Source organism: Bombina bombina, chromosome 2, assembly GCF_027579735.1.
Source record: "Bombina bombina isolate aBomBom1 chromosome 2, aBomBom1.pri, whole genome shotgun sequence".
Classification (NCBI taxonomy): domain Eukaryota; kingdom Metazoa; phylum Chordata; class Amphibia; order Anura; family Bombinatoridae; genus Bombina; species Bombina bombina.
Window position 1 is genome coordinate 405,600,913 of NC_069500.1, and position 13,032 is coordinate 405,613,944.

General features: G+C 39.0%; 1 protein-coding gene across 2 annotated transcripts in view; it reads left to right on the forward strand.

The window, feature by feature from the left end:
• CHFR (checkpoint with forkhead and ring finger domains) overlaps positions 1-13,032 on the forward strand; it is a 150,877-nt gene that overhangs the window by 46,484 nt on the left and 91,361 nt on the right. For both annotated transcript variants that reach the window (XM_053701889.1, XM_053701890.1), the window contains exon 10: positions 3,070-3,232. In XM_053701889.1, coding sequence (XP_053557864.1) covers positions 3,070-3,232 — 163 coding nt within the window. The remainder of the gene's footprint in view (positions 1-3,069; positions 3,233-13,032) is intronic.

A 13,032-nucleotide genomic window follows, 5' to 3' on the forward strand; every position in this document is an offset into this window, starting at 1 on the left:
CTCTCACCACAACTTTTCTCTTAGCCCAAGATTTTGCCAGCTACTTCAACAACAAAATCGACTCCATCAGAAATGAAATGAGCTCTCAACATACTACCGGTCTCCCACCCCTTCAAGAGCTCACAATCATCCAAAACCCACATAGCCATAAATTTAGCTCTTTTGCCCCTGTTACAGAGGATGAAGTTTCTGCCCTTATACTATCCTCTCACCTCACTACCTGTCCCCTCGACCACATCCCCTCACAACTACTCCCCTCCCTCTCTTCTACCCTTACCCCTATACTCGCACACATCTTCAACCTCTCCCTCAGCACTGGTATAGTTCCCACATCTCTTTAATATGCATTAGTCACACCTATCCTCAAAAAACCTTCTCTCGATCCAACCTCCCCATCCAACTACCGCCCTATTTCCCTACTACCTCTTGCCTCAAAACTTCTTGAAAAGCTAGTATATGCACGTCTATCCCATTTCCTTACATTAAACTCTCTCCTTGACCCACTGCAATCTGGATTTCGCCCCCTTCACTCAACAGAGACAGCAATTGTTAAGGTTACCAATTACCTACTTACAGCAAAATCAAAAGGCCTCTTCTCTCTACTTATCCTCCTTGATCTGTCTGCAACCTTTGATACTGTCGACCACCCTCTTTTCTCCATACCCTCCAATCCTTCGGCATCTGTGACACGGTTCTCTTCCTATCTGTCTAACCGTACCTTTAGTGTAGCCTTCTCTGGGGTATCCTCTGCCCCATTACCTCTTTCTGTTGGGGTACTGCAAGGCTCTGTCCTCGGTCCCCTTCTATTCTCAATCTACACGTCCTCACTAGGTTCCTTAATAAAGTCCCACTGGTTTCATTATCATTTGTATGCCGACGATACCCAAATCTACCTCTCTGCACCTTATCTCATCTTGGATGTCCTCTCACTACCTCAAGCTAAATCTCTCCAAAACTGAGCTCCTTATTTTCCCCCCTTCTTCCAAAATCTCCACCCCCCATGTCTCTAACTGTTGACAACTCCATCATTACCCCAACTTCACATGCCCGATGTCTTGGGGTCACACTTGACTCGGATCTTTCTTTCACTCCTCACATTCAGTCCTTGGCTAAAGCCTGCCACTTCCGCCTTAAAAACATTGCTAAAATTAGACATTTCCTTACACAAGACACAGCAAAGATTTTAATTCACTCTTTCATCCTTTCCTGCCTCGACTACTGCAACTCTATCCTCTCTGGTCTCCCTAGCTGCCGCCTAGCTCCTTTACAATCCATAATGAATGCCTCTGCCAGGCACATCTTCCTTGCACGTCGCTCTTCATCTGTCGCACCTCTCTGCCAAACACTTCACTGGCTTCCTCTTGCCTCCAGGAATAAACTCAAAATTCTCACTCTGACACACAAAGCCCTCAATTGCACTGCTCCCACCTACATCTCAGACCTTGTCTCCAGATACACTCCTTCCCGTCCCCTTCGCTCCGCTCATGATCTCCTACTCTCCTCCTCTCTTGTTACCTCCTCACATTCCCGTCTACATGATTTCTCAAGACTGGCTCCCATCTTATGGAACTCTATGCCTCGCTCCACAAGAATCTCCCCTAGTTTTAAAAGCTTCAAGTGCTCCCTCTACTATTCAGGGACGCTTACAACCTACACTAACCTTCCTATCTCCACTGCTATCCCCTAAAACCCCATAGCATATAAGCCTATGAGCCCAGCTGGTTGTAGTTCACCTTCATAAGAGCCGACTATAACAGTGCAAATCTCGACAGGACCCTCTCTCCCCATTTGATCCCCGTAATCGTTTATTTTATATACCACCCATAGCGCTGCAGAACCTGTTGGCGCTCTACAAATAACTGATAATAATAATAATGTTGGATTTTTTTCTATGTGTTTTTTTTCTTCCTTGTTTTTTGCATAAAAAAATATAAATATTATATACGTCTTATTATATGGTATATCATGCTGGTCCCGCCCTTATTACTTATGGACTTCACCGCATGGGTATTAATTTCCCAAGAAGAAATGAAAAGAAAACACAATTTATGCTTACCTGATAAATGAATTCCTTTCATGATGGTGAGAGTCCACAAGACCCCACCCTGTCATTTTTTCTGGTAGTTGTTTGTAATAGTTTTTTTTTTTTTTTTTGCACCTCCTTAATTTCCTTGTTCCTTTGTTTGCTATGTTTCCCTTTTCTACATCTTTTTGCTTGGCTATACTTCAGACTAGTTATTATAAGGGGTTTTATAGGGCTCTTTGGGATTTTTTGCCGTCTCCTAGTGGTCAGGAAAGGTAATTTCCAGGAGTAATGAATCGTGGACTCTAACCACCATGAAAGAAATTAATTTATCAGGTAAGCATAAATTATGTTTTAATAATGTCAGAAAATGCCCTAAAACTCTATTGTGTAGAAGCCAACTTTTAATTTGGAGGGTTTAACATATAATGCAAAACCTTTACTGTATTTTCTTATCACCTTAGCTGCTTAAAGGAACAGTAAAATCAAGATAAAACTTTCATGATTCCGGTAGAGCATGCAATTTACTTCTATTATCTAATGTGATTCGTTCTCTTGGTATCCTTTGTTGAAAAACATTACCTAGATAGGCTCAGGTGCAGCAGTGCACTACTGGGAGCTTTCTGCTGTTTGGTGGCTGCACATATATGTCTCTTATAATTGGCTCACCTTATGTGTTCATCTAGCTCCCACAAATGCACTGCTGCTTCCTCAACAAAGGATACCAAGAGAATGAAGCACATTTGATAATAAAAGTAAACTGGAAAGTTGTTTAAAATTATAAGCTCTATCATGAAAGAAAATGTTGGGGTTTCATGTCTCTTTAATTGCCTAATCAAACATTGTAACTGCTTATTGAGGATGAATGTTTTCTCTTCAGTGGTGCTTAGCGCCACACAAAAAAACCTGGGGGGTGAGGTTTGTGCAGTTAGAAAAACTGAAATAGAATAATAGATTATTATTATTTTTTTTTAAATCTAATTCCGCCTTTGAATTTTTTACGTCAGTAACCCTGTATCACCTTGTACCATTTCTGTAAAATACAGATAAGTGCCGTAGTGAAGAAGATCGACGCAGCATGGATGCGCGCAATAAGATCACACAAGATATGCTGCAGCCCAAAGTGCGCCGCTCATTCTCAGATGAGGAGGGTAGTTCTGAGGATCTGCTGGAACTTTCAGATGTTGACAGCGAATCGTCTGATATTAGGTGTGGAATTTTATGCTTATGTAATAAGATCTAAAAAACGATCTCCTTCTGTATTTTATACATTTTCTGTACCTATATAAAGATGTCTGAACACAGCCAAAGCGAGCAGCAGTGCTTGCTACAATGTTTGTAACAATGTTATATATTGTTGCAAACGCCACTACCATAAAGTGCTTCACAACTGCATGCCCTTGAGGGTATCTAGATATGCCAAAGGATACCAAGAGAACATGTAAATTGGAAAGTCTTTTAAAATGTCATGCTCTGTCTAAACCATATCTTTTTCAGTTCTTGCTTGTTTTGATCTTTTTGTTTTAGATTGTGCTTTGAAAATTTTTTAAAGCTTAAAGTGAATGTAAACTTTGAGGAATGTGTGCCCGGTTTTTAAAAATCCTATTAAAAACAGGGGCACTTTCATTCATCAAGGTTTACATTTCAGCCGTTTTGTTAAAATATTTACCTTTTCTTAATGAATGCCGCTCGTCTCTTCATAGGTCAGAAATGAAGAATCCGGCTTCCTCCAATCACGCCATGGCCTCAGGCAATGTTTGCTCTGGGGGGAAACCGTGATTGGAGGAAGCCAGATTCTTCATTTCTGACGTAAGAAGAGACGAGCAGCAGGCAGGGGAATCGCTTCATGAAGAAAAGGTAAGTATTTTAACAAAACGGCTGAAATGTAAACTTTGATAATGAAAGTGCCCCTGTTTTTAATAGGATTTTTAAAAACCGGGCACACATTCCTCAAAGTTTACATTCACTTTAATATTTAAAGTAACTTTTAGACTGGTGCAATAACATTTAAAACTTAAGGTGTCAATAAAGCAAATCCCCTGTCATGCCTTTAAGCAGCTGTGTTTTATAAAAAAGCTGCAAATTAAAGGGATATTAAACAGTATGATACTGTATTATGAAATATTTAATTATTTGTAGTTAAAAAAAAGTTTTGCAATATACTTTCATTATTTTATGTTGTCTCATTTTCCTGTAATTTAAATCTGAAAGTGCTTGTTTTTCTAAATCCCACTCAGTTTCTATAAAGTAATGGGCACTGTCATGTTTAAACTGGAAGGGACAGTAGAGTCAAAATTAAACTTTCATGATTTAGAGGGAGCATGCGATGTTAGACAACTTTCCAATTTACTTCTATTATCTAATTTTTTTTTTATTCTTTGTTAAAAAGCAGACCTAGGTAGTTTCAGGAGCAGCAATGCACTACTGGGAGAGCTAGCTGCTGATTGGTGGATGCCCATATATGCCTTTTGTCATTGGCTCACTAGATGTGCTTAACTAGTTCCCAGTAGTGCACTGCTGCTCCTTCAACAAAAGATACCAAGAGAATTAAGCAAATGTGATCATTTAGATCACATTTGCTCCCTTATCTATCCTCTCCTGCTGAGGGTAATTCGGGACAAATATGTTCCAATCAGCCTTGTTTGGACAGCCTCTTTTACTGCTCGTTTTATAAGATTGTTATAGTATTTATCTAAACACAGCCTTGTTTGCTCACTTTTGTAATGCCTGTTTTTTTTTTTTTAAATTTTTTATTTATAACCAACAAATGATACAGTGGTAAGATACAATTCAATGACACACCACGCAGGGTGCGGTAAGAGAGTATAGAATTGATAAATCAGTATGATATACAACGCAATTTTTATCAGGTATAATAGCATGCAGTGTTCATATTTGTATTGCAGTCTGCAAAAGACGTATATGGTTTAGAGAAGTCTAGCGTTTGTACTCACTTGTACCACACTGTTGGGGTTTTTATTTTTGTAAACTAACACAACCAACTTAAACCTAATCTAACTTAAAATACAGGCACACAAACCAAACAAACAAACAAATCCAATCACACAAACAAAAAATAAGTAGTCCCCTCCACAAATATGCCAAGAATCACAGTACGTATAGCATGGTGCACATTGCCCAATCAACACTAGTAACAGAGTTCCAAGAGGTATGGGATAGCATACAAAGGTGCCAAGCCGTTTTCATATGTACCTGGGTTATAGAAAACAATGATAGGATCTGTCTCATTAGCCAAATACTATTTTACGCGAATCTTCGGCCTAAATCAGAATGTTTCTACGGAGGTGGGAGGAGGCATTAAGGGTGTAAGATAATATAAATTGCTCATGCAATACGATATACAACAACGTCATGTTATCAGATATAGTAGCATACAGTGCTCATATTTGTATTGAGGTCTGTAAAAGACTTATATGGGTGTCACAAATTTAAGTAGCTGATCTGAGTTATGGTGACACAGCTGGTAAACTATATCTAATTGCTTTAGTTAACAAAGTCCTTCTGACTATTTTATGAAACACTGATGCAAACAGACGGCTACTGCCTTCTCTAATATTGCCATTTAGCCAATAAATAAATTATAGTGAAAGGATTGCAAAAGTGCTCAGCATGGTTAAATAAACATGAAAGGTCAATTTTTTAAATTAAAATGCAGGTTAACTAAGGTATTATCTGTCTTATACCATCCCCCCTGAAACCAATATACAACGCAGAATAAACAATGCAGGCATAAAAGGCAAACAATAAACAATCAAATCAGAGTGGAAAAAGAAAAATCAAGCAGATACATAGTGAATGTTAAAACATACCTGCTTCTATACCGGTGTTAGGTTGAGCAGAAACCTACAATAAGTTGCTGTCAGATGATCGGAGCTCAGAGCTAAAGAAAGTGTGGTGCAATACCAGAGTAGCCACTAGAGGCCCTCAGAGATTAACAATCCACTCATTTTGCAAGAAGTTGGGACATAGAAAATAAAAAAATAAAATATACTGTAGCACGCAGCACACCTAGCATGGTTGCCAATCTCAAATCTAGATAGTATTACAAAGGGCTAATAGAAAAAAGGAGATGTATATGCTCACAACTTAAAACAGTAAAGACAGTAGGCACACAACTAAGAAAGTATAGCACTTATAATACAACATTCATTTGTGCAGTCCTAGTCAGCAACACAGATTTCGCTGATAAACCATGTGGGGTCTATGAGAGCAGGAAGGGTCTGTGATAAAAGCCATTTGAAAAATTGCAGGTATACAATAGGAAAACGTACTAAATATATTGATACATTGAGACAGAATATAGGGTTGACATTTATGTTTGATAACAAGGGCAAGGATTAAGCCCACAGAAACTTTAAAACAGCAACGTGCAGCATTTGTGTATGGGTTGGTTTTGTTCAGCTGCTGTGAGTAATATAGGGACCTGTGCAGCCCAACACTGATACGATATTAATGAGCAGTTTTGTTAGAACTTTGTAAGCGTTAGCAGGATGATATATATACAAGTGTCACCAGTATAGATTTGGGATTGCTGATATAATTAGTGAAAGTTATGGCTCTATATCTCAAGCATCCCCTCTAGTTGCGGTGCTTTTTAGAAAAGATAAACAGGTGTCAGCAGAAAGCTATTATGTTTAAGTGCTGAGGAGAAAAGCAGATGTATCAGGCTTTAACACCCAGAGCAATGTTCCACTAAGTGTGAAGCAAGCAAATAGCATAAGAGGCAAGATAAAATAAAACTGCATACCAAAACAATTCTGCTCAAGCGGGGGTAGAAAAGGAAAGGCATAAGTGTAAACACAAGAAAATTAGGCAAATAACTTTTAAACCCAAGACCAGAGCGTGATCTGTAAGCATCAAAAGTACACAAGTCCCATCACTTGACCCATCAGATGTTGCCCGTGATCAGTACCATAACCTTAGGCATATAGGCGACGGCAAGACATAAAGTTAAGTTACTCCTTTTTTTATTCTTACACCGGGAATCAGTAGGAGAAAAGAGTCAGCCAACACCCACAACCAAGCGGTTCTTACACTGCCTCCACCACTCTGCAGAACTCTCATCCACGATGTATTTGTAGCTATCATGTCTGTGCTCCAACGCAGTGGTGATGTTACACGGAACATCAGAAGACGCAGCTGGAGTAACAACAGAGTAAACTGGGTTGTAGGCAGCCTCTTTTTCAAAGCCTGGGCTAAGATCTGTAGCTGAAGCCGAGGCAGTAGGCAGATGAGCCATATGGGGGAGCGGCGAACTGTACTTTAGACAACTAGTCAGCTCTATGGCGCAACCTGACCAGATCTCTTGGACATCAAGCTCTGGAGCTGAGATCAACAGTGGATGGGTCAACAGAGGTGTCGGCAGGCTCTCCTCTGATCCGGTTTTCGATTCTGCAACGGGCCCCACTAGGTATATAGCAGGGGAGACTTTTCCGCTTGCTGATAGGTGTGGAGCCCTGTGGCTGTCATTAGGAAACATGGATGTGACGGTTGTAGTAGGTTCAGTGGCTGGCCTCTCCTGTTGACCAGATTGTGTCTCAGTTGACAGCATTGCGCACAAGTCAGCGCAGGAATGTAAAAGCCTATCTAGCTTAGGCAAGAGCAGAGTTTGTAGTCCCGCTAGAATGAAGGAGTCCGCATAGCCTTCTTTGGCGGCGAAGATAACCATTGTAAATAAACAGGAACTTTGTTAATAGGCAGGAACTTAGTTATATGTATATTCAGTGTGGCGGTAATATTCCCGCCACGGTGCTCAATGGCTTTATTCTTTGAACTGACGTTCCGGGGTAGAAGAGCTGTTATTCCTTCTGTCTGCCAAATATTCCCGGACAACTTGCCTGTCAAGGGAGATGCAGATGGCGTGGATAAGTGGCCGCAATATTAGAGTTAGAAGCAGTTTTCTTGAGAGCTGTTGAAGCTTGCAGCCATCTTGTAGAGCCGCCCACCGGAAGTCGTAATGCCTGTTTTATATCTGTCCCTAATGGGCCTAAGCAGAAGAGATTAGATATGGGGGGGAAACAAGTTTACACAAGTTATAAAAAATGAAAACAGCGGTGAGCTGAACTTTGGCTATGCTCTGATTGGTCCAAAAGGCGATCTCTCAGTTTAAGGCTTTTTTTTCTTTATATCATTTGTCACAGAGTTTAAAATACAAATATCTATGAGCAATGAGGCTCTTTTGAACTAAGGTGGTAAAACCGTTTTTATAAAGGTGGTAATTTTAAGTAAAATTAACATATTGTTCTTTAAACATATTCGGCTAGATTACGAGTTTTGTGGTATGAGTGAAAAAGCAGCGTTAAGGCTCTTTTTCACTACCACTGGTATTACGAGTCTTGCAGGTTTAGGTGCACCGCAACGTAATTACCGCAGCTTTCAAAAAAGTCCTTTTTCAATGGGACTTCCATAGCGCCGGTATTGCAAGTCTGCCTAGGAGGCCAAAAAGTGAGCGGTACAGCCTATACCGTCAAGATCCATAACGTAAACTTAAAGTCAGTAGTTATGGGTTTTACGCTACAAAGCTATAACATAAAACTCATAACTAAAGTGCTACAAAGTACACTAACATCCATAAACTACCTATTAACCCCTAAACCGAGGCCCTCCCGCATCGCAAACACTAAAATAAAATTATTAACCCCTAATCTGCCGCTCCGGACATCGACGCCACTATAATAAACAACCCCTAAACCGCCGTACTCCCGCATCGCAAACACTAGTTAAATATTATTAACCCCTAATCTGCCGCCACTATACTAAATTTATTAACCCCTAAACCCAAGTCTAACCCTAACACCCCCTAACTTAAATCTAATTAAAATAAATCTAAATAAAACCTACTATCATTACATAAATAATTCCTATTTAAAACTAAAAACTTAGCTGTAAAATAAACCCTAAACTAGCTACAATATAACTAATAGTTACATTGTAGCTAGCTTAGGGTTTATTTTTATTTTACAGGCAAGTTTGTATTTATTTTAACTAGGTAGAATAGTTACTAAATAGTTATTAACTATTTACTAACTACCTAGCTAAAATAAATACAAATTTACCTGTAAAATAAACCTAACCTGATTTACACTAACACCTAACCTTACATTACAATTAAATAAATTACATAAATTAAATACAATTACCTAAATTACAAAAAAAACTAAACGCTAAATTACACAAAATTAAAAAAAGAAATTATCAGATATTTAAACTAATTACACCTAATCTAATAGCCCTATCAAAATAAAAAAGCCCCCCCCTTAAAATAAAAAAAAAAAACCTAGGCTAACCTAAACTACCAATAGCCTCTAAAAGGGCCTTTTTGCGGGGCATTGCCCCAAAGAAATCTGCTCTTTTACCTGTAAAAAAAAAATACAAACGACCCCCCAACAGTAAAACCCACCACCCACACAACCAACCCCCAAAATAAAATCCTAACTAAAAAAACCTAAGCTCCCCATTGCCCTGAAAAGGGCATTTGGATGGGCATTGCCCTTAAAATGGCATTTAGCTCTTTTTCAAGTGCCCAAACCCCTAATCTAAAAATAAAACCCACCCAATAAACCCTTAAAAAAGCCTAACACTAACCCCCGAAGATCCACTTACAGTTTTTGAAGACCCGACATCCATCCTCAAGAAGCCGGCAGAAGTCCTCAATGAAGCGGCAGAAGTCTTCTTCCAACCGGGCAGAAGTCTTCATCCAGACGGCGCGGAGCGGGTCCATCTTCAAGACATCCGGCGCAGAGCCTCCTCTTCAATCAACGTCTTCTTCCGAATGAGGTTTCCCTTTAAATGACTTCATCCAAGATGGCGTCCCTTAGATTCCGATTGACTGATAGATTTCTATCAGCCAATCGGAATTAAGGTTGAAAAAATCCTATTGGCTGTTGCAATCAGCCAATAGGATTGAGCTTGCATTCTATTGGCTGTTCCAATCAGCCAATAGAATGCGAGCTCAAACCTATTGGCTGATTGGATCAGCCAATAAGATTAAATCTCAATCCTATTGGCTGATTGCTACAGCCAATATGATTTTTTCAACCTTAATTCCGATTGGCTTATAGAAATCTATCAGCCAATCGGAATCTAAGGGACGCCATTTTTGATGACGTCATTTAAAGGGAAACCTCATTCGGAAGAAGACGTCGATTGAAGAAGATGCCAGATGTCTTGAAGATGGACCCGCTCCGCTCCGGATGGATGAAGATAGAAGATGCCGTCTGGATGAAGACTTCTGCCTGGTTGGATGAAAACTTCTGCCAGCTTCTTGAGGATGGATGTCGGGTCTTCAAAAACTGTAAGTGGATTTTTAGATTAGGGCTTTGGGCACTTGAAAAAGAGCTAAATGCCCTTTTAAGGGCAATGCCCATCCAAATGCCCTTTTCAGGGCAATGGGGAGCTTAGATTTTTTTAGTTAGGATTTTATTTGGGGTGTTGGTTGTGTGGGTGGTGGGTTTTACTGTTGGGGGGTCGTTTGTATTTTTTTTTACAGGTAAAAGAGCCGATTTCTTTGGGGCAATGCCCCGCAAAAGGGCCTTTTAAGGGCTATTGGTAGTTTAGTTTAGGCTAGGTTTTTTTTTATTTTGGCGGGGGGCTTTTTTATTTTGATAGGGCTATTGGATTAGGTGTAACTAGTTTAAATATCTGATCATTTCTTTTTTTTTATTTTGTGTAATTTAGTGTTTGTTTTTTTTGTAATTTAGGTAATTGTATTTAATTTATGTAATTTATTTAATTGTAGTGTAAGGTTAGGTTTATTTTACAGGTAACTTTTTATTTATTTTAGCTAGGTAGTTAGTAAATAGTTAATAACTATTTAGTAACTATTCTACCTAGTTAAAATAAATACAAACTTGCCTGTAAAATAAAAATAAACCCTAAGCTAGCTATCATGTAACTATTCGTTATATTGTATCTAGCTTAGGGTTTATTTTACAGGTAAGTAAGTATTTAGTTTTAAATAGGAATTATTTAGGTAATGATAGTAGGTTTTATTTAGATTTATTTTAATTATATTTAAGTTAGGGGGGGTTATGGTTAGACTTAGGTTTAGGGGTTAATAAATTTAGTGGCGGCGACATTGGGGGCGGCAGGTGGCGGCGATGTTAGGGGTGGCAGATTAGGGGTTAATAATGTATAACTAGTGTTTGCGATGCGGGAGAACGGTGGTTTAGGGGTTAATATGTTTATAGTGGCGGCGATGTCCGGAGCGGCAGATTAGGGGTTAAAGATTAGGGGTGTTTAGACTCGGGGTTTATGTTAGGGTGTTAGGTGGAAACATAAATTTAGTTTCTCCATAGGAATCAATGGGGCTGCGTTACGGAGCTTTACGCCGCTTTATTGCAGGTGATAGGCTTTTTTTCAGCCGGCTCTCCCCATTGATGTTTATGGGGAAATCATGCACGAGCACGTAAAACCAGCTTACCGCAGCGCTGGTATTGGAGTGCGGTATGGAGTTCAATTTTGCTCTACGCTCACTTTTTGCCTGCTAACGCCGGGTTTTTGTAACCCTATAATACCAGCGCTGTAGATAAGTGAGCGGTGACAATAACTTGCAAGTTAGCAACGCACCGCTCATAACGCAAAACTCGTAATCTAGACGTTTGTTTTTTATGCTTAATACCTTATGGAATACCTGAAAGTTCTAGTGATTTAAAAGGAAATCTGTACTTTATTATCTGTGCTGTATATACTGACATAATTGTGCTTTTTAAATTAACACATATACACTGTTGCTTTTAGATGCTGTTAATATATTGTTACGGTCTGATAAAACTGTTTTTAAACTTGAATATATTTTTTATATATATAATAAGAAATTACCTTTACGGTCTATTTAGATACTAATTGATATTTACTCCTTGTCAGCTGTGCAGACACCCTTTTCATTTTTTAGAACATGTGTGGAACTATATGTTAAGCTTGTGGGGAGCTTATTAGAAAAGTGGCAAAGACACCCTCTGCGCCTTCTTAGATTTCTTAATTGGGGAAACAAGTTTAAACATGGCGGCGCCCATTACTTTATAGAAACTCAATTACTTTATGGAAACTAAACCTTTACACTTATATCTTCAAATAGGATTATCAGGCTATTCTTTGGATACCTAATAATGTCTAGTATGTATTTACCTTTTAATGTCCCTTTAACTGTTATGGACTCAGGGATAGTGGTGCCTTAAAGGGAATTAATGAGATTGCAGGACTGCAATGCCTCTAATTTGTATTCTCTGTATAAGGCTAATAATATAATCATCATTTGCATCCATCTTTTTTTTACAAATTACTCTGCTGTAAAATGCGTGTCATTTTTACTTTGAAAAGCTTATTTTCTTTATTTCTGCCATATGTTGTTTATGACCATATTTACATATGCTAAACTGTTTTATTCATATATGTGAAGTACAAATTCCTGTGTACGCTGTGCATATTTAATCTGATTTATTGCTGAGTTATTTACATATAAATTTTAAGTTTTTCATAAAATACAATTTTTGAAGCACCTTAACAATATAATTTTTTTCCTGAGCATTTTTGTGTGAATGGTCAAATTAATAATTTTGTGTGATATCACTTTTGTAATGTATGCATCTCCTCCCCATACGAAAATGCAGTATAAGCCCTGTTTTCAGTGTAAAAAGTGGCTTTAGATCATTCCGTCAGGGAAATAAAAGTACTGGCGAGCATTTTTAAATCAGCCCAGAGACCTTTGGTCGTCATCCACACTATGGGGCTGAATTATCAAGCTCCAAATGGAGTTTGTTGCCCCTGTTTCCAAGTGAGCCTTCAGGCTCGCCGGAAACAGCAGTTATAAGGCAGCTGAGGCTGCGGTCTGCAATCCGACCGATCCTATCCGATCGGGCTGATTGACACCCCCTGCTAGCGCCCAATTGGCCGCAAATCTGCAGGGGGCGACATTGCACAACAGTTCTGGTGAACTTAAATGCAGACAGCGTATTCAGCGTATTCAAACCCCTCAATCTGAGCTCTATTAA